At 45.6% G+C, this 21,425-nt stretch overlaps 1 protein-coding gene across 3 annotated transcripts in view; it reads left to right on the top strand.

Annotated features, from left to right (window-relative positions):
* Positions 1-8,880, top strand: part of ppp3cb (protein phosphatase 3 catalytic subunit beta) — an 87,973-nt gene extending 79,093 nt beyond the window's left edge. Inside the window, exons 13-14 of one of the 3 annotated variants that reach the window (XM_033012845.1) lie at positions 3,054-3,083; positions 8,213-8,880. In XM_033012845.1, coding sequence (XP_032868736.1) covers positions 3,054-3,083; positions 8,213-8,391 — 209 coding nt within the window. In that variant the 3' untranslated portion in view covers positions 8,392-8,880. The remainder of the gene's footprint in view (positions 1-3,053; positions 3,084-8,212) is intronic. The other 2 variants (XM_033012847.1, XM_033012846.1) reach the window with 2 other exon arrangements.
* Positions 8,881-21,425: the final 12,545 nt, after the last annotated feature.

Raw genomic sequence — 21,425 nt, 5'->3', positions numbered from 1 at the left:
CTATTACTGAAGCCCAGGAGAAGATGAGCACAAATCAGAAGTAACTGAACTTTGAAAATTAGCTTTGAGATGGATGGAATGGTGGGAGAGTCCAGGACCAGAGGTCACAGCCTCAGAATTAAAGGACGTTCCTTTGGGAAGGAGATGAGGAGGAATTTCTTTAGTCAGAGGGTAGTGAATCTGGAATTCAAAGCAGAAGACTGGGGTTAGGAGGGAGAAATAGATCAGCCTTGATTGAATGGAGGAGTAGACGATGGAACAAATGGCCTAATTCTGCTTCGATCACTTATGAATACAGAAAGTAAGTATTTTAGTGAAAGCAGCTAAGATCACATGATATTAATTAAGTCTGAGCAGAGTAAAAGACTTACTCACAAATTGGGACCTTTGCTTGACCATTGTTTAGTTAGACGCTGACTAATTGTAGAGTAGAAAAGTCAATGTTCAAGTGCAGGCTGCTCTTTAGTTCAGAAACTCCACTTAAAGTATTCCCTCTGAATTCATTTGCTTTAGCGATATCAATTTCCCTTTTTAATTCCAGTTTCAATCATATTGTGACAGCTCAGTTCAAACTGTGATAGAACATTAGTAGTTCTAGATGTAGTAGGGACCCTTGTGAAGCTGTACCTAAGGCCATTTAACGCAGTCTTATAGTGTCCTCCATAATGTTTAGGACAAAGACCCATCATTTATTTATTTGCCCCAGTACTCCACTATTTGAGATTTGTAATAGAAAAAAATTTACCTGTGGTTAAAGTGCACATTGTTAGATTTTATTCAAGGCCATTTTTATACATTTTGGTTTCGCCATGTAGAAATTACAGCTGTGTTTATACATAGTCCGCCCTCATATCAAGGCACCATAATGTTTGGGACATGGCTTCACAAGTGTTTGTAATTACTCAGGTGTGTTTAAAGCACTGTAGTTTAGTTTAGAGATACAGCGTGGAAATAGCCCGTTCAGCCTACCAAGTCCGCACCGACCAGCGATCCCGCACGCTAACACTATCCGACACACACTAGCGGCAATTTACACTTATACCAAGCCAATTAACCTACAAACTTGTACGTCTTTGGAGTGTAGGAAGAAACCGAAGATCTTGGAGAAAACCCACGCGGTTACGGGAGGATCGTACAAACTCCATACAGACAGCACCTGGGTCTCTGGCGCATAAGGCAGTAGCTCTACCGCTATGCCTCTATGCCGCCCTAAAAGATTAAAGGGAGCTTTTAGTTGGCCTGTGGATGTCTGCAATAGAGAATATTCTCATTGTGTCAGTGAATGAAGGTGTTAAATCTGTTTTCAGAATGGGTCGGGAAGAAATATTTCACCAGCGATTTAACAAAACGCGTAAACAATTTTACTTCTCCGCGAATGTACAATCCCCCTCACATTTGCACTTTGTTACATGGTGAAACTAACTGGCTGCATAGCCCAGGGTAGACAAAAATGCTGGAGAAACTCAGCGGGTGCAGCAGCATCTATGGAGCGAAGGAGATAGGCAAAGTTTTGGGCCGAAACCCAAAGGATAGTGTAATAGGATGGTGTTAATGTCTGGGGATCGCTGGTCGGCTTGGACCTGGTGGGCCGAAAGGGTCTGTTTCCGTGCTGTATCTCTAAGCTAAACTAAACTAAACTAAAACACAATAGAATCTAACCCTGACAAGTGGGAGGCGGTGCCTTTTGAAAAGTCAAATGTTTTTAACACAGAAAGTGGTTAACATGTGCAAGAGAGAGTTAGATCGAGCTCTTAAAGATAGAGTTAGGGCGTATGGGGAGAAGGCAGGAACAGGATACTGAATGTGGATGATCAGCCATGATCACAGTGAATGGTGGTGCTGGCTCGGGGCCGATTGGCCTACTCCTGCACCTATTGTCTATTGTCACTGTCAGAGGAGGTGATACAATCACTATGTGTAAGAGGCATTCAGCCAGGGAATTGAATAGGCAAGTCGTAGATGGATATGGACCGTATGTGGGCATATGGGATTAGTATAGACCAGAAGGGCCCATTCTTGTGCTGTAGGTCTCTAGGGCTCTCAAGGACTGCTAAAATGTCCCTGATATCCTGGACAATATTTATATGTCAAATAACAGCTGGAAACATTCTTGGGACCAGACCGTACCCTACTGTTGATGTGTTGTTTGCCCGGTTTCCTACATTGCGGCAGCACAACATTTCTCAGCGATTTAATTCTGAAGAGCTCGTTAATTGTCTGGAATGGGATTTGGCTCATCACGTGTTTGCGAACGGCACCAGGGACACAAGAGAACTAAACAAATTCCAAAGCTGAGAATATGATTGCTGCTTCATTGTGAATTCAGTCTATGGGTAGCATTAGGACAGCACAGTGTCGCAGCAGTAGAGTTGCTGCCTTACAATATCAGAGACCCGGGTGCGATCCTGACTACGGCTGCTGTCTGTGTGGAGTTTGTACGTTCTCCGTATGACCACGAAGGTTTTTTCCGGATGCTCTGGCTTCCTCCCACATTACAAAGACGTGCGGTTTTGTCGGTTAATTGGCTTCTGTAAATTGTCCCAAGTGCGTAGGATAGAACTAGTGTATGGGGATCGCTGGTCGGCGTGGACTCAGAAGGCCAAAGGGCCTGTTTCCACGCTGTATCTCTAAACTAATCCATATGGAATATTAGGTCTGCTGTCTGCTCAGCCTATCACTGTTCAAATTAACACCACTTTGGCCCATGTTTGTGGCAGAATAACATTTCATCTGCACCATTTTGTATTTTCCTGTTTTGATACCACCAACGTTAGACATAAAATCAAAAGTAACAAACTATTTTCATACTGTTTTTGCACTAATATAATAATTGTAGATTAAGAAAAAATAAATTGCACAATTTCTGCATTGTAACTATTTCCTTTGTTGTGTTTTAATATATTGTGTGTTAAAGCTGCTGTTCTGAATATAAAGTTGTATAGTTTTGTCTGGAGATATGTTATGCTGCTGTTCAGTTTTTTGCTGCTTCAATGAAATACTACACTACTCATCTTTCTCATTCATTTTGCATGCAACTACTCGCTTCTGTGCAGCCACAGTTGATGCAATTGAGGCTGATGAAGGTACGCCCAGTGTTATGGCTTCAGAGTTACGTGGTGCAGGACGGGGTGGGAAGAGCAGCTCCGATTAATCGGGTGTATCTTAACTTGCACAAGCAGCAATGACATTGATTTATTGTTTCATTTAGTTGTGAATGTAGAATATTCTTGAAGAATTATTATTTTTTGCTTTGCTAAGGTGAGTTAAGTATATGTGGTTTCATTCTATATTGCCGTATGAGGCAATTCTTTGGAAGTGTGATGGTACTTAGTACCATATCCATCAACAGCTTTGCCTTTTTACAAGGCGCATGCTTTTAGAGCTTGCTTACTGCATGTTACAATGAAGCTATTCCAACGTTTGAGGCAATGTTTGCATTTGAGCACTGATAGTTTGTGCATGCTTGTGTTTGATGTGTGGTGCAATAGCATCTGGATAATGGGCGAGCTGAGAGTGTCTCATTACAGCACCTGGTGTTTCTCTAAAACTCACCTCAGTTGTGTTAGACACAAAACGCTGGAGTAACTCAGCGGGACAGGCAGCATCTCTGGATAGACGAATGGGTGACGTTTCGGGTGGAGACCCTTCTACAGACTGTCGTGTTATTGGGCTTTCACCAACCTTGGATCAAATGATTTTACAGTCTTTTGTTCCAGCTGTAGATGGTTTTAAAACAGAAATAGGACCAGGCTCGCCACATTGTGCCCCAGATTATACCTTGGGTTGCAGAACTGAAATACATTATTTGGCCATTGCAGCATCTGATGACAGCCCACAATACTCGTGCAGTCTAATCAGTGTTTTATAAAGTTGCACAAAAACGTCCTCATTCTTATATTCTATGCGCTAACCTGTCAACACAAAACAGAGGCCAATTTCTGTTTGCATTTGGGCACTTCTTTAAGTTCATGTACAGTTGAGTACCTTTTACTCTTGGTCAAACATTGTTACATTTGTGGATGTCAGACCATCGAGCACCAAAGTGGAAAATGCCAACACATGTAGATCGCAGGTACGCTGCTGCAAGTCTGGCCAGGTTAAAGCTGTAATGAAATGAGCTCTCAACTTGCTTACAATCCGACAGATAGCCTTCTCCATCTCGTTGATGTACGTTAGTGCTTGCAGCCGTTTAGTAACACATCAACTGCCTGGTTGTGCAAGATTAATGATAATAGATTACAAACGTGTAATTTGATGCAAACCTCTAACTAACGCGGTGTTTGACCAAGTAAGATACCAAGCTTGTATTTGACAAGGATGCTGCTATTTCCTCTGATGGAAAATATTATTTTTGTTATATGGTTGTTAAATGTGATTTCTTTAGTGGGAAATGTAAGACCTGTCATTTAACTTAAAAGCGTTTTAAAATTCTGTTCTAATGCAACATGTTCTTACAACATCAGTTCAGAAGCAACATACCAAGGCAGCAGTCATAGAGTCATATCAATGTTATATGATTGCACCTTATAATTAATTAAAGATTCTTATGTCTTACCTGCTTTTAAATAATTTGCTTTGAAAGCAAGCTCACCAACATAGTCTCTGCATTAGAAATCCGTTATTTGGGGGGGGGGGGGGGGGGAGGGGAGGGGGGCAGGAGAATGTTTTGATTTTGCTCTGCAGAATTCAACATTAGATGATTCAAATCACAGCGTGTGGGAAATTGCATTGAGATTGCATTTAGTGCATGTTGAAAATTTGGTTCCAAAAGCAAGCCTAAAAAATCAAAATGCACAATGTAGAAAGCAATCGAAATCAATTAAAAATCGCAGAAAATAGATATGCTTTGGTTTCCCCTTTAGATACTCTTGGAGCTAGAGTTCACTTGTGGCTTTTATTCACATAATGATGAGGATAGGGGAATTCCCTCTGCTTTGCCTTAAAATACACTTATCACAAGAGATGAACATGGAATAGTTCAAAAATAGGAAAGATAATTTGTTACACAAAAGCACACAAACTGCTGGAGTAACTCAGTAGGTCAGGCAGCATCTCTGGAGAACATGTCCACACAGTGCTGGAGTAACTCAGCAGGTCAGGCAGCATCTCTGGAGAACATGTCCACACAGTGCTGGAGTAACTCAGCAGGTCAGGCAGCATCTCTGGAGATAGGTGACATTTCAGGTCGAGACCCTTCTTCAGACTTGCAGGGAGGAGGAGCACTTCCTCAAAGTCGGCATACTTTGAGGAGATTTAGCAGTGAAGGAGTCAAAATGAAGGAATATAGAAACTAAAAATGCTTATTTAATACGCAAAAGGACACAGAGTGCTGGAGTAAGTCAGCAGGTCAAACAGCATCTCTGGAGAACATAGATAGATGACATTTAAAGTTGAGACACTTCTTCGGTCAACCTGAAACGTCACCTATCCATGTTCGAGAGAGAGAGAGAGAGAGAAAGAGAGAGAGAGAGAGAGAGAGAGAGATGCTGCCTGTCCTGCTGAGTAAGGCTATATAGGGTAACTTAGACAATTGTGCTCCAGTCAGTTCTCACTTAGCCCAGTATTCCTCAGGGAGAACCATTGAAAGTGGTGCACTTCATGGGAGCAATGTTCAGTCTATGTGTAGGATAAAAGGGAAACTGAATCAATATACACAAAACACTCTTATCCCAATCCACAGTAGAAAGTGATTGTTGGCGACTAGTTTGTGTACGCACACTGAGACAAGTTTGCAAGAGGAAGACATTTTCTAGACCAAAATGGGTGTCAAAGGTTCTGGAGAGAAGGAAGGAGAATGTGGTTAGGAGGGAGAGATAGATCGCCCGTGCTTGAATGGTGGAGTGGACTTGATGGGCCGAATGGCCGAATACTGCTCCTATCGCATGATCTTATGAAAACACTGCAGTGAAAGCTCAACACACAGAATGCTGGACAAACTCAGTGGGTCAGGCCACATCTGTGAAGTGAACACGTTTAAGTTGGGACCCTGCATCCAATGAAGCTACATGGGGGGTATTTACAAAGAACACAGTTTAGGTTAATGATTGTCACGTGTACCGAGGTGAGGTGAGGTCCTGAGCTGTTGAGATGAGGTTGCCCTCACAGGGGGATCGTCTAAATCATTGCCTGCTGCAGCGAGTCCTCGTTCAATACGCCACAGGAGAGCATTACTCACGCAATACACTGCAGGGGAACCTGACACCAACATAGCACGGGAATTCTAGCCCTCATATGCACTCTAGCTTATGTGATTGTCCTTGCATTTCTTTCATGGAGTTTATGGGCACAATTATTTTCATCAAGAATTCAGTGAAAACATTTTATGAGGTACTAGTTCTCGTGTAGATGGGGTGAGTTCATAAGGTCATTGGAGCAGAATTAGGTCATTTAACTAGCAATGTTACAACATTTTGAGATTTAAAAAATCAAGTCTGCAATTTATCCCATCAGATAAAGCATAAAAATAAGTTTAATTTGACACCTAATTCACTTTCATATCTCAAGTATTTAAAAAGTTATGGCCATTTTCATACTCGGAAATGAGCATCTTGTTCCCTATTGATTTTCTATGGACATAACAAAAAAGCTGTGATCGTGTGCAGTCAAAAGCCCATAACTTTCTTAAAAATTAAGAGAACTGAATGAAATTTTCAGTTATCATAGATTGAAGCATTCTGAAACAAATATAAAATAATCTTACTTGGATGACCTGAAATTAAAGCATATAATTAGTTAGTTACCTAATTGTAGCTAATTTCAAACTTCAATTACTAGATCTAAACATCTATCCATTTCTTAATAAATGATTAACATTTTTAAATAGCCTAAGTGTCCAAATAATATTCACAAATAATTCACAATAAACATGATTTTTAAATCTCATTTACATTAATTTATAGGCCAAATGGAAGGAATTTAGTGTTTAATTGCTGTAAATTAAAGTCCATTTAAATCAGCTTTCTAGTGGGATCCTGTGAACGCGCTGGTTTAGAACGTTCACATTGCGGTAGATTTGTGCCTCAAATGCCCAGAAAAATACTGCGGGATATAATGGGCCCAAAATTAGCTACTCGCAACATTAAACTTTGTATAAAGGGATCTTAAGCAGCCCTTTTTAACGTACAAATAAGCAGCCTACCTTCCGTTTTCCCCTGTATGAGATCTGGCCCGTTGTCGGCAGTCGGGGGTTTAGTGGTTAATTTTTAACCTACTATAACAATTAAATAAAGCCCTTAAAACTAATAATAGCTCAAGCGAGGGAATCTTCCAGCGATTTTTCGTTAATAATTAACTAGGCTGAAAAACCTCGATTTGAACAGCCTAGGGAAAATTGCGTTTTAAACCCGCCCCCCTCTAAACGGCGGCAAAATCGCGCACACGGGCTGGGACAGATTTTCAGCGACGCTTCAGGTATGTTTTGCAACATACCTAATTTAACCCATCGAGTCTATTCTGCCATTCAATCATGGCTGACCTATCTTTCCCTCTCAACCCCATTCTCCTGCCTTCGTCCCATAACCCCTGACACCCTTATAGCCTAACTCAAGAATCTGTCAACTCTGCCTTAAAAATACCCAATGACTTGGCATCTACAGCCTTCTGTAGCAATGAATTCCACAGATTCGCCACCCTCTGACTAAAGAAATTCCTCCTCATCTATTTTCAAAAGGAATGTTCTTTTATTCTCAGGCTACGCCCTCTGGTCCTGGACTCTCCCACAAGTGGAAACATCCTCTCCCCATCCACTCGATCCATGCCTTTCACTCTTTGGTAAATTTCAATGAGGTGGCCCCTCTTCCTTCTAAACTCCAGTGAGTACAGGCCCAGTGCTGTCAAATGCTCATCATACATTAACCCAATCATCCCTGGTATCATTCTCGTAAACCTCCTCTGGACCCTCTCTAGAGCCAGCACATCCTCAGATATGGTGCCCAAAACTGCTCACAATACTCCACATAATACTCCACACAATACTGCCAAGTTGGGACGAAGTTTCCACGCTGTGTGGCTCAATAATGCTACTGTGGAATAATGTAAATCGATAACTTTATATGTTGGTGAGTTTGTAGCAGAGGTGTCTCATGATAAGCAGGACATTTCACAATGGGCCAACCAGCAAATCTTGCAGGCTTGGGGGCATTTTATTGTGCATTTGCTTTCCCTATGTGTCGTCTCCACGCTTTTAACTCACTTGTTCTTGCGTTTCATTAAGCAATCAGAGGCTTCTCGCCCCAGCACAAAATCTGCAGCTTCGAGGAAGCGAAGGGCCTGGACAGGATCAACGAGCGGATGCCTCCGCGGAAGGACTCGCCCCAACAAGACGGCATCAACTCCGTTAGCACGGCAAATACCAACGAGAACAATGGGACTGGCAGCAACAACGTCCAGTGACTGTGACCTTCCCCTCATACACACACCTTGCCTGAGATACCCCTGAATCACAGCTTCTGAAACACCCAAGGCCAGGACCCATGTGTCTGTGTGTTGAACAGCTGAACACATTGGGACAACTTTGAATGATCAGACATGGCAAAGACATCCTGCTTTTGAAGGATGGTAGATGAAGATTCATGTGCATGCCACATATAATCAAGACTCCTGGACCTTTGGAAAGTCAGTACTGGTTTCACTAATCACATCTAGAATGCATCTCACACCCATCGAATTCAACACTTTAAGTTTACAGGCAGAATCTATCTTGAATAGCTTTAGTTGCTTTCAATCAGAATCGGAATGGAAACCCTAATTAATGCTGAAGTGCTGACTATTTATTGATGAACATTTGTTTTATTATGTTGTGTTTCAGAAGGAACTGCAGATGCTGGAAAATTGAACGTAGACAAAAGTGCAGGAGAAACTCAGCGGGTGCAGCAGCATCTATGGAGCGAAGGAAATAGGCAACGTTTCGGGCCGAAACCCTTGGGTTTCGGCCAGAAACGTTGCCTATTTCCTTCGCTCCATAGATGCTGCTGCACCCGCTGAGTTTCTCCTGCACTTTTATCTTCATTTGTTTCATAATGTCTACTAAAGACAAGTTTTTAAATTGTAGAATGGTCTTAAAAAAAAAATTTACTCTGAAGCTGTAAAAAGGTGTATTTTAAATTTATAAAATGCCGAAATGAATCTATTGGGTGGCAGGATCTTGGTGACATTCTGAGCTCAGGTTGATGCATCAGTGATCCTGTCATATATTTTGCTGCATTGTAGTTTGTAGGAATGTTTCTTGCTTTTAAAGAAACCAAAGCTATTTCAGCCCGAAAATCAGTAATCCATAGAACCCCGGCACCTGTTTATTTTGACTTTTCAACCCCCCTCCCCTTAAGTTTAATCAATCATGCATTTTGAATTAATAGCCCCCCCCGCACAATATGAATTGAAAGATACTTTTAATTAAATTTTGTACATTATGGGAAGACACTTGATTCATATCAAATCTGTAAAGCTTAGCTGTGTCATTTGTGTATGCATGTTTTTTCATTTTGCAGATATTTAATATATAGACATTTAATGTACAGGACAGTAACCTCTTAAGGTTACATAAATGTAATGGATACTTTTTTGTGCATTGTGAGTACTCGACTGGCTTATACTGTGCCTATCCCGCGGGAGTCGAGGAGAGCTTCAGGCATTTAGATCGGTTTCTGTTTGTGCGCTGCAAGCTTATGACCCAGTATATAAAGACAGGATTGTGGTGACAGTCTCCAATCAAAGGTTGCATGTTACATTTTTTATAAGATTGCTTTGTTCCGATACATCATGGCAAAGGTGATGTTGTGTTCGATAGCGATTGTCACCGCATATCTGGCGGTGTTTTTATACATTTACTACCTGATTCATTTGTTAAATTCTCCCCACTCAATCACAGATTTAAACATCAGTCACACAAGAAATCATCTCCCCTTTATGTTCGTTTTCCATCAGCACGTGTACATAACTCTCAGCTGGATTGTGTATGTCACCTCTGAAATATGTCAATATTTTATATGCTGGTACACAATAAATGTTGTGTATGGGCCACCGCTTATGCTGGATGGTGTGCATTTATTCCGCCTTCTCTGCGGGAATACAACGGAATTCCTTACAACTGAAAAAACTGTGGAGGTCGTTCTTAAACCAAGTGGGGTGAAAGTAATTTACATTCAGCTAGCTATGCCAAAAGCGGCACGGTGGCGCAGCGCCAGAGACCCGGGTTCGATCCTGACCCCAGGTGCTGTCTGTACGGAGTTTGTACATTCACCCTGTGACCTGTGTGGGTTTTCTCAGAGATCTTCTGTTTCCTCTAGTATGTGTAGGATATTGTTAGTGTGCGGGGATTGCTACTTGGTGTGGACACGGTGGGCGGAAGGGCCTGTTTCTGTGCTGTATCTCTAAACTAAACTAAGCAGGCAGGTGGGACTAGTGTAGCTGGGGCATGTTGGCCCGTGTGGGCAAGTTGGGCCGCTGGGCCTGTTTCCACACTGTATTGTGTTCAAAAGGAAACTGCAGATGCTGGAATATCGAAGGTACACAAAATTGCTGGGGAAACTCAGCGGGTGCAGCAGCATCTATAGAGCGAAGGAAATAGGCGACGTTTCGGGCCGAAACCCTTCTTCAGACTGATGGGGGGTGGGGGGGGGGGGAAAGAAAGAAGGAAAAGGGGAGGAGGAGGAGGAGCCCGAGGGCGGGCGGATGGGAGGGTGGGAGGAGACAGCTAGAGGGTTAAGGAAGGGGAGGAGACAGCAAGGGCTAGCCAAATTGGGAGAATTCAATGTTAATGCCATAAGGACGCAAGGTCCCCAGACGGAATATGAGGTGCTGTTCCTCCAATTTCCGCTGTTGCTCACTCTGGCAATGGAGGAGACCCAGGACAGAGAGGTCGGATTGGGAATGGGAGGGGGAGTTGAAGTGCTGAGCCACCGGGAGGTCAGGTAGGTTATTGCGGACTGAGCGGAGGTGTTCGGCGAAACGATCGCCCAACCTACGCTTGGTCTCACCGATGTAAATCAGCTGACATCTAGAGCAGCGGATGCAGTAGATGAGGTTGGAGGAGATACAGGTGAACCTTTGTCGCACCTGGAACGACTGCTTGGGACCTTGAATGGAGTCGAGGGGGGAGGTGAAGGGACAGGTGTTGCATTTCTTGCGGTTGCAACGGAAAGTGCCCGGGGAGGGGGTGGTGCGGGAGGGAAGGGAAGAATTGACGAGGGAGTTGCGGAGGGAGCGGTCTTTGCGGAAGGCAGACATGGGGGGAGATGGGAAGATGTGGCGAGTGGTGGGGTCACGTTGGAGGTGGCGGAAATGGCGGAGGATTATGTGTTGTATTTGCCGGCTGGTGGGGTGAAAGGTGAGGACCAGAGGGACTCTGCCCTTGTTCCGTGTGCGGGGATGGGGAGAGAGCAGTGTTACGGGGTATGGATGAGACCCTGGTGTGAGCCTCATCTATGGTGGCGGAGGGGAATCCCCGTTCCCTGAAGAACGAGGACATTTCCGATGCCCTGGTATGAAATGTCTCATCCTGGGAACAGATGCAGCATAGGCGGAGGAATTGGGAGTAGGGGATGGAGTCTTTACAGGGGGCAGGGTGGGAAGACGTGTAGTCCAGATAGCCATGTGAGTCAGTGGGTTTGTAATGTATGTCGGTCAGGAGTCTGTCCCCTGCGATGGAGATGGTGAGGTCAAGGAATGGTAGGGACGTGTCGGAAACTGTATTACTCTGACTCTTTCAGGTGTCATGTACATAGTGGACATTTACTTGCAATATCTCATAATGTGTTTTTCCATAAAATGGTTTAACATTTAAATCTTAAGAGTTACTGAAGTGAATTCAAATGCCCCTATAAAACATCAGCCTTGGCCCAGAGTCAATGTAGTTGTAAAGCACAGAATGGGGCCATTCAGCCCATCACGTGCATGCTGACCCTCATGCCTCTCTGCACTAATCCCATTTGTCTACATTAAGCTGTAGAATCAAGGAACTGCAGATGCTGGTTAATACACAAAGGTTACAAACTCGGCAGGTCAGGCAGCATCCCTGGAGAACATAGATAGGTGGCGTTTCAGGTTGGGACCCTTCTTCACACTGATTGTAGAGGGGATAGAAGGATGCACATTAGTATGCCTATGTAAGTGACTGTCTAAATGCCTGTTAAATGAGGAATTGTGTCTGATGTCGGTCAGTCCCTGTGTAAAACCTCTGAGATTACCTCTGATTACCTACAAACCTGTACGTCCTTGGAATGTGGGAGGAAACCAGAGATCCCAGAGAAAACCCATGAGGTCACCGGGAGAACGTACAAACTCCGTACAGACAGCTGGGAAACTGTCCCTGAATCGGGAGGTGTGCGTTTTCACACTTCTGTACCTCTCGCCTGATGGGAGTGGAGAGAAGAGGGAGTGACCGGGGCGAGCCTTGCCAAGGCAACGTGAAGTGCAGATGGAGTCAATGGAAGGTTTATGTGATGGTCTGGGCTGCGTCCACAACTCTGCAGTTTCTTGCAGTTTTGGATGGTGTTGTTGAACACCAAACCAGCCTGTGATGCATCCCGATAAAATGCTTCCTGCATTTCTGTAGGTTCTATATCTAGGATATGTGAGGGTGAGGGTGATGGGGACATGGGAGACTGTAAACAGAATCTGGAGGCAATAACAGACTGGTGAGAGATCTCAATGAGTCAGACAGATAGCATCTGAGGAGGCAACGGAAAGACGACATTTCTGATCAGGACCCTTTTTTTGTTCCTTATCAAGGTGCTTTTATAACATAATCACAGTTTACAAAGTACCGCATGAATCAACACCGCTGTTCCTGCAGTTTACAAGCAGCGACCATCAGATGACAGCGTTGCCATCCACGATGCATTTGAGTTGTGACCGTGACCAGTGACCAGTGGCAAGACCCTGCATCTGTCACTAACTTGGTAAATGGAATTAATATAGAAAAGTAGACTTTAGACATTAGAGATACAGTGCAGAAACAGGCCTTTCGACCAGCGATCACTCATATATTCGCAGTATTCTACACACTAGGGACCCTTTGCAATTTCTACCGAAGCCAATTAGCCTACAAACCCTCACATTTAGTTTAATTTTCGAGATACAGCGCGGAAACAGACCCTTTGGCCCACTGAGTCCGCGTCGACCACCGGTCCCCGTACACTAACACTATCCTACACCCTAGAGACAATATACAATCTTTACCGAAGCCAATTAACCTACAAACCTGCACGTCTTTGGGTTGTGGGAGGAAATGGAGCACCTGGAGAAAACCCACGCAGGTCACAGGGAGAACGTGCAAACTCCGTACAAACAGCTGGATGGAACCCGGGTCTCTTGCGCTGTAAGACAGCAACTCTACCAATGCACCACCGTGATGCGTATATAAGTTGGGCCAAAGGAGTCATGTCTGTACTGTATAATTCTTCATTTTCTTTGAAATAATCATCTTTGGGCCAATGGCTTAGTTTTCCTTTGGATGTTCAATTTTTGTAAACGGGAATTAGCCCAAGCCCAGATCAAATCTCTTGAAACTAAGTATGTTTTGAAATGGTGAGTCTCCCATTGCTCATTCTCTATCTCTGACCCTACTGACCTTACGTACAGAGACTGAGATGGAGAAAGCTCTGGCTCCAGTTTTCAAATGTGCTGCCATTACAGTGCTGTGCAAAAACGTACACGGTGACAAGAGTAAAGAACCCTTCCAAGTGAGAGAATTTAGCCGTTAGAGATATAGAATGGAAACAGGCTCTCTGGCCCACCGAGTTTGCGCTGACCAGCGATCACCCCGTACACTAACACTATCCTACACACTCGGGACAATTTACAATTTTTACCGAAGCCAATAACCTACAAACTTGTATATCTTTGGAGTGTGGGAGGAAATCGGAGCACCCAGAGAAAACCCATGCGGTCACAGGGAGAACGTACAAACTCCGTACAGACAGCACCCGTAGTCAGGATCGAACCCGGTTGTCTGGTGCTGTAATCACTGAGGCAGCAACTCTACCGCTGTGCCACCGTCGATGTACACACGAGTACTTTGCATCTGTATTCACCAAGGACACGGACACACAAAGGTTCATAAATCCCCACGTACCACTGGGATCTAGGCCAGATTATTGAGCGAGGCAGGAGAGAAGATTGCAGGGGCCTTGATGAAGATCTCTCTCTCTCGCCACAGGCGAGGTCCCGCAGGACTTGAGAGTAGCTAATGGTGTTCTTTTATTTAAAGCCCCTCGTTAGACAAGATTTAGATGCATGGGATCCACGGTGATTTGATAATTTGGATCAGAACTGACTCGCCCTGGGATAGGGAGAGTCACACAGCACAGAAACAGGCCCTTCGGCCCAACTTGTCCATGCTGACCAAGATGCCCCATCTCGGTTAGTCCCAATAGACCACCTTTGGCCCATATCCCTCTGAACCTTTCCTATACATATACCTGTCCCAATATCATTTAAATACTGTAGACTTCAGAGATACAGCATGGAAACAGGCCCTTTGGCCCACCGAGTCCGTGCTGACCAGCGATCACCCTGATACTTTAGCACTATCCCACACACAAGGGACAATTTACTATTTTACCATAGCTAATTAACCTACAAACTTGTACATATTTCTGGAGTATGGGGGGAAACCTGAGCTCCCGATGAAAACCCACGCGGTCACAGGGAGAACGTACAAACTCCGTACAAACAACACTCAAAGTCAGGATCGGGGGGGTGGGGAGAAGAAAGGAAAAAGGAGGAGGAGGAGCCGGAGGGCTGAGGGAGAGATAGGAAGGGGAGGAGACAGCAAGGGCTAACAAAATTGGGAGAATTCAATGTTCATGCCACCAGGATGCAGACTCCCCAAGCGGAATATGAGGTACTGTTCCTCCAATTTCCGGTGTTGCTCACTCTGGCCATGGAGGAGACCCAGGACAGAGAGGTCGGATATGGAATGGGAGGGGGAGTTGAAGTGCTGAGCCACCGGGAGGTCAGGTCATTAGAGTTCATTAGAATACAACTACACGGAAGATAGACACAAAATGCCGGAGTCACTCAGCAGGTCAGGCAGCATCTCTGGAGAGAAGGAATAGGTGACGTTTCAGACTGAGAGTCATGGTAGAGAGAAACATAGGCGATGAAATAGAGAGATAGAGAACAAACGAATGGCAAGTACACCTATTTATTTGCACCATGCCTCTTGCTTGTTCCCAGGTTGGTGACTAACTTTCATTGCTATCAGTTAGCAATCCAGTTTGTTTATTTATTTTCAACTAACCTTGTATTTACTTTAGTTCAGAGATACAGCATGGGAACAAGTTCTTTGGCCCATTGAATCCACGCTCATTCTAGCTCGCACCTGTTCTATGTTAGCCCACTTTTGCACACTAGGGGGCAATTGACAGAGGGCCAATTAACCTACAAGCCTGAAGGTACACAAAAATGCTGGAGAAACTCAGCGGGTGCAGCAGCATCTATGGAGCGAAGGAAATAGGCAACGTTTCGAGCCGAAACGTTGCCTATTTCCTTCGCTCCATAGATGCTGCTGCACCCGCTGAGTTTCTCCAGCATTTTTGTGTACCTTCGATTTTCCAGCATCTGCAGTTCCTTCTTAAACACTTAACCTACAAATCCGCATGTCTTTGGGAAGTGGGAAGAAACCAGAGCACCTGGAGGAAGCCCACATGGTCTCAGGAAGAACATAATACTCCGTACAGACAGCACCCAGTGTCAGGATCGAACCTGGGTCTCTGGCACTGTGAGGCAGCAACTCTACTGTGCCGCCTACAATATTACACAGCAGAATTTTCTGGCCATTGCAATCAATCAGTATCAATATAATCAGTAATTTAAAAATATTTGAAGTACTTTATCCTGCAATAGATGTTCGGATAAACGGGGATTTTGTAGACTCCCGCAAATTTGGCTTCCTTGATTGGGCAAGAGTGTAAACAAACTGCGTAACTGTAGACCAGTTAGTTTCACCCGGGTTTTAAATCGATCAATTGGAGATGCATAAAACAAAGTGCTGGAGGAAGTCAGCAGGTCAGGAGGGAATAGACAGGTCAGATGTTTCAGGTCAGGACCCTTCTACACACTGATGGAGGAGGGAGATAGTTGACGCTTCCTCTCCTGGGTCCAGCTACCACTTGCCAACTCTTGCCCCAGCTCTCTTCCTCACCATTCTACGAAACATTCTCCCCTCTCGTGTGACATCCTGGTGCACCCGCTCCAATGCTGTCACATCTTGAGGTCATAAGTGAAAGGAGCAGAATTAGGCCATTCAGTCCATCAAGTCTACTCCGCCCTTCAATCATGGCTGATCTAAGTAAGTAAGTAAGTAAGTTTATTGGCCAAGTATTCACATACAAGGAATTTGCCTTGGTGCTTCGCCCACAAGTAACAACATGACATACAGTGACAGTTACGAATGACTCAGAAAACACTAAACATTAATAATAATAAAACATTAATGATAAAACACCATTGATCAAGCATGTGAACCAACAAAATACCAGATCAAAGCGAAGCTACAGATTTTTGGCTGTTGAGTAGAGCAACTACTCGTGGATAAAAACTTTTTATGTCTGGATGTGGCAGCTTTGACAGTCCGGAGTCGCCTTCCAGAGGGAAGTGATTCAAAGAGTTTGTGGCCAGGGAGAGAGGGGTCAGAGATGATCTTGCCCGCTCGCCTCCTGGCCCTTGCAGTGTACAGTTCATCAATGGAGGGAAGGTTGCAGCGAATAACCTTCTCTGCTGATTGGACGATTCGCTGCAGCCTCCGGATGTCGTGCTTGGTGGCTGAGCCAAACCAGACCATGATGGAGAAGGTGACAACAGACTCTACGATGGCCGTGTAGAATTGGACCATCATTGCCTGTGGCAGATTGTGCTTCCTCAGCTGCCGCAGGAAGTACATCCTCTGTTGGGCCTTTTTGACTGTGGAGTCGATGGTGGCCCCCCATTTAAGGTCCTTGGAGATGATGGTTCCCAGGAACTTAAAAGACTCCACAGATATGACTGTGGTGTTGTTGATGGTGAGTGGGGTGAGGGGAGGGGGAGTTCTCCTAAAATCTACAATCAATTCCACTGTCTTAAGAGCATTGAGCTCCAGGTTGCTGCGATGGCACCAGGACGCCAGCTGTGTCACTTCCTGTCTGTAGGCAGATTCATCCCCATCCTGGATCAGTCCAATCAGGGTTGTGTCGTCTGCAAACTTGAGAAGCTTGACAGAGGAGTGTGGAGGTCTACCTCTATCTCCTAACCCCATTCTTCTGCCTTCTCCGCATAACCCCTGACACCCGTACTAATCAAGAATCTATCTAACTGCCTTAAAAATATCCATTGACTTGGCCTCTACAGCCTTCTGCAGCAATGAATTCCACAGGTTCACCACACTCTGACTAAAGACATTCCTCCTCATCTTCTTAAAGGATTGGCCTTTAATTCTGAGGCTGTGACCCTCCCCCTAGTGGAAACATCCTCTCCATGTCCACTCTATCCAGGCCTTTCACTATTTCAAGTATCAATGATGTATCCCCTCATCCTTCTAAACTCCAGCGAGTACAGGCCCAGTGCCGACAAATGCTCATCATATGTTAACCCACTCATACCTGGGATCATTCTTGTAAACCCCCTCTGGACTCTCTGCAGTCAGCACATTCTTTCTCAGATATGGGATCCAAAATTGCTTAAAGTACTCCAAATGTGGCGTGACCAGCGCCTTATAGAGCCTCAGCGTTACATCCCAGTGTGTCTTGCTGTAGTGTGGTGACCAGTGCCAAAGACTGATTGGAGGAGCAGCACCTCATATTGGGCAGTCTGCACCCCAGCGGCATGAACATTGACTTCTCCAATTTCCGGTAGCCCTTGCTGTCTCCTCCCCTTCTCAACTATCCATCAACCCTCTGGCTCCTCCTCTTCCTTTCTTCTTCCCTTCCCCCCTCCCCCCACCACATCAGTCTGAAGAAGAAACAGTTTGTCTTTTCCCTTCGCTCCATAGATGCTGCCTCACCTGCAGAGTTTCTCCACCATTGTTGTCTGCCAAAGATCCAGAACTGCCCCCAATACTCCATGTGCGATCGGATCAGCATTGTGTGAAGTTGCAACATAACTTTTGTATTCTACTGGACCAAGTGGGACCTATTGGGTCCCGTCCGCTCAACGCGCGCTTGCAGGGGGCGGCCTGCAGTGTCGCACACACACTGACCCCCCCCCCTTGATATTATATTAATATTATTCATTCGCTGCTTTTACCCCATCCCCCACCCTATCCACTCGTGCATAACCCCGAACTTGCAGGCGCGCTAGAGAGGGAGAGGGATAGAGAGCAGGGGCAGAGACAGAGGGTAGAGGCAGAGGGATGGGGGGGGGGGGGGAGGCAGAGAAGGAGCGGGGGGCGGAGTGGGTGGGCAGAGGGAGCGGGGGACAGCGAGGGGGAGGGGAGTAGAGTCTGAGGGTTTGGGGCAGCATGTGGCGTCACTGGTTCCCGAACGCAATGCTCCCTCACTCCAGCCTCCAGGCTCCGCTTCTGCCCAGGTCCAGTAGTCGGGCTCAGCCTGCAGCAGCAACCTCACCACCATGCACCGACCCGGGCCGTGTACAGGGCCCAACTTGCTCAAGAGAGGGGGGGAGAGAGGGGGGGAGAAGAGAGGGGGGGGGGGGGAGAGAGGGATAGAGAAGGGGGGGGGAGGGGAGGGGGCGGGGAGTCGGGGAGAAGAGGGGGGAAACTCAGCAGATGTAGAGTCAGTATGGATAGAACTAAGGAATTGTAAGGGTAAAAAGACCCTAATGGGAGTTATCTACAGGCCCCCAAACAGTAGCCTGGATATAGGGCGCAAGTTGAATCAAGAGTTAAAATTGGCATGTAATAAAGGTAATGCTACGGTTGTTATGGGAGATTTCAACATGTGGGTAGACTGGGAAAATGAGGTTGGTACTGGACCCCAAGAAAGGGAGTTTGTGGAGTGCCTCCGTGATGGATTCTTAGAGCAGCTTGTATTGGAGCCTACCAGGGAGAAGGCAATTCTGGATTTAGTGTTGTGCAATGAACCGGAAAGAGACCCTAGCAGGGATGACAGTGAAACAACAATGGCAGGTATTTCTGGGAATAATACAGAAGGTGCAGGATCGGTTCATTCCAAATGGGAAGAAAGATTCCAAGGCGAGTAAGAGGCGACCGTGGCTGACAAGGGAAGTCAGGGACAGTATAAAAATACAAGAGAAGTACAACGTAGCAAAGATGAGCGGGAAGCAAGAGGATTGGGTAACATTTAATAACATTTAGTGCACGGTAAAGTCCAATTAAAGATAGTCTGAGTATCTTCGATCAGGTAGATGGGAGGTCAGGACCGCTCTCTAGTTGGTGATAGGATGGTTCAGCTGCCTGATAATAGCTGGGAAGAAACTATCCCTGAATCTGGAGGTGTGCATTTTCACACTTCTGTACCTCTTGCTTGATGGGAGGGGAGAAGAGGGAGTGACCGGGGTGAGACTGGTCCTTGATTATGCTGCTGGCCTTGCCGAGGCAGCGTGTAGTGTAGATGAAGCCAATGGAAGGGAGGTTGGTTTGTGCGATGGTTTGGGCTGCGTCCACAATTCTCTGCCATTTTGTAGCGGTCTGGGTGGAGCTGTTCCCAAACCAAGCTGTGATACATCCCGATAAAATGCTTTCTACGGCGCATCTGTAGAAGTTGGTGAGAGTTGTTGGGGACATGCCGAACTTCCTAAACCTCAGAAGAGCAGGAGATGATGGCTGCTCCTTTTCCCTATGATGGTTCCATCTCCCACTAGGACTATCTCAGGATCTCTGCTTCTTCCTGATCAAGGTGGAGATCCAACACACCATGAATTCAGCATTGGGCCTGAGGTTGTATCTTTAAACGTTCTTCCTCAGATAGCCAGATGCAGGTAACTGCACCAAGACAGGGCTGTCCACGTAGACCAACAATCACCCGCACACTAGTTCTAGCCGACACACTAGAGGCAATTTACAGAGGCCAATTGATCTACAAACCTGCACATCTTTGGTTTGTGGGAGGAAGCTGGAGGAAAGGCACAGGGTCACAGGGAGAACATGCAAACTCCGTTCAGACAGCACCTATAATCAAGATCGAACCCGGGTCCCTGGCCTTGTAAGGCAGCGACTCTACTGCTGCACCACCCACTGTAGATAACGTTGCAAATGTTGAATGAAAGGCCATCCCCTCTTGAAGAAGTCATGATGCTAAGGCATGGGTCATATTAACTGGAGTCCAGCTCCCTTTCAACACTACACATAAATCACCATTATCCCTGCCCAATGCATTCAGTCACTAAATGCTCGCTGGATGTAACATGTCCTTCTGCAAGCCTCTTTCAGTTACGTCAATCGCTTTTGTGCAAGTCTGAAATAAAAACTGCTAGAAGCTGGAAGATCAGGCAGACACAGAGGGAGCGGTTGAGCCAGCTCCGATTGGGGCGCAGGAGGGTGGTTATAAAGGTGTATAAAATCATGAGAGGAATAGATCGGGTAGACACACAGTCCCTTGCCCAGAGTAAGGGAATCGAGAACCATAGGTTTAAGGTGATGGGGGAAAGAGTTAATAGGAGCCTAGAGGGGTAACTTGTTTACACAACGGATGTTGGACGAATGGACGAGCTGCCGGAGGAGATAGTTGAGGCTGGGACTATTGCAACGTGTGGGAAACATTTAGACAGGTACATGGATAGACCAGGTTTAGAGGGATATGGGCCAAATGCAGGCAGTTGGGACTCGTATAGATGGGACAGGTTGGTCGGTGTGGGTAAGTTGGGCCGAAGGGCCTGTTTTCAGTTGTATGAAACATTCCCTTTGTCCCATGGAAGGCTGCTACATAAAAATCATTCTTCTTTCAGGTCAAAAACCCTTCATTAAAACTGAGAAAACCAAGAGCTGTCGTAACTGAGTAATATGTTTATTATGTTTAAGAAGGAACTGCAGATGCTCGAAAATTGAAGGTAGACGAAAGTGCTGGAGAAACTTAGCGGGTGAGGCAGCATCTACGGAGCGAAGGAAAAAAACAAACTGTTTCTCCCTCTTTCCTCTCCCCTTCCCAGCTCTCCCACAGCCCACTGTCTCCGCATCTTCCTTTCTTTTTCCCGCCCCCCCCCATCAGTCTGAAGGGTTTCGACCCGAAACGTCGCCTTTTTCCTTCGCTTCATAGATGCTGCTTCACCCGCTGAGTTTCTCCAACATTTTTGTCTACAATAGGTTTATTATAGTCTTCTGAGGCCTTGCCCTTTGGTGCTAGACTCTTGTGGAAATATCCTCTCCGCATCCACTCCTCAATGTAAAGGGCCTGTCCCACTTAGGCGACTTTTTAGGCGAGTGCAGGAGATCGCCACGTGGTCGCCACATGTTCGCTGGTGGTCTCTGGTGAGTCTCCTTCATGGTCGCGAGGAGTTCCCGCATTCTGGGAACTAGTCGCGGCCTCAGTATGGTC

Source organism: Amblyraja radiata, chromosome 37 (genome assembly GCF_010909765.2).
Source record: "Amblyraja radiata isolate CabotCenter1 chromosome 37, sAmbRad1.1.pri, whole genome shotgun sequence".
Lineage (NCBI taxonomy): Eukaryota > Metazoa > Chordata > Chondrichthyes > Rajiformes > Rajidae > Amblyraja > Amblyraja radiata.
This window is presented reverse-complemented; position numbering and strand designations above follow the sequence as displayed.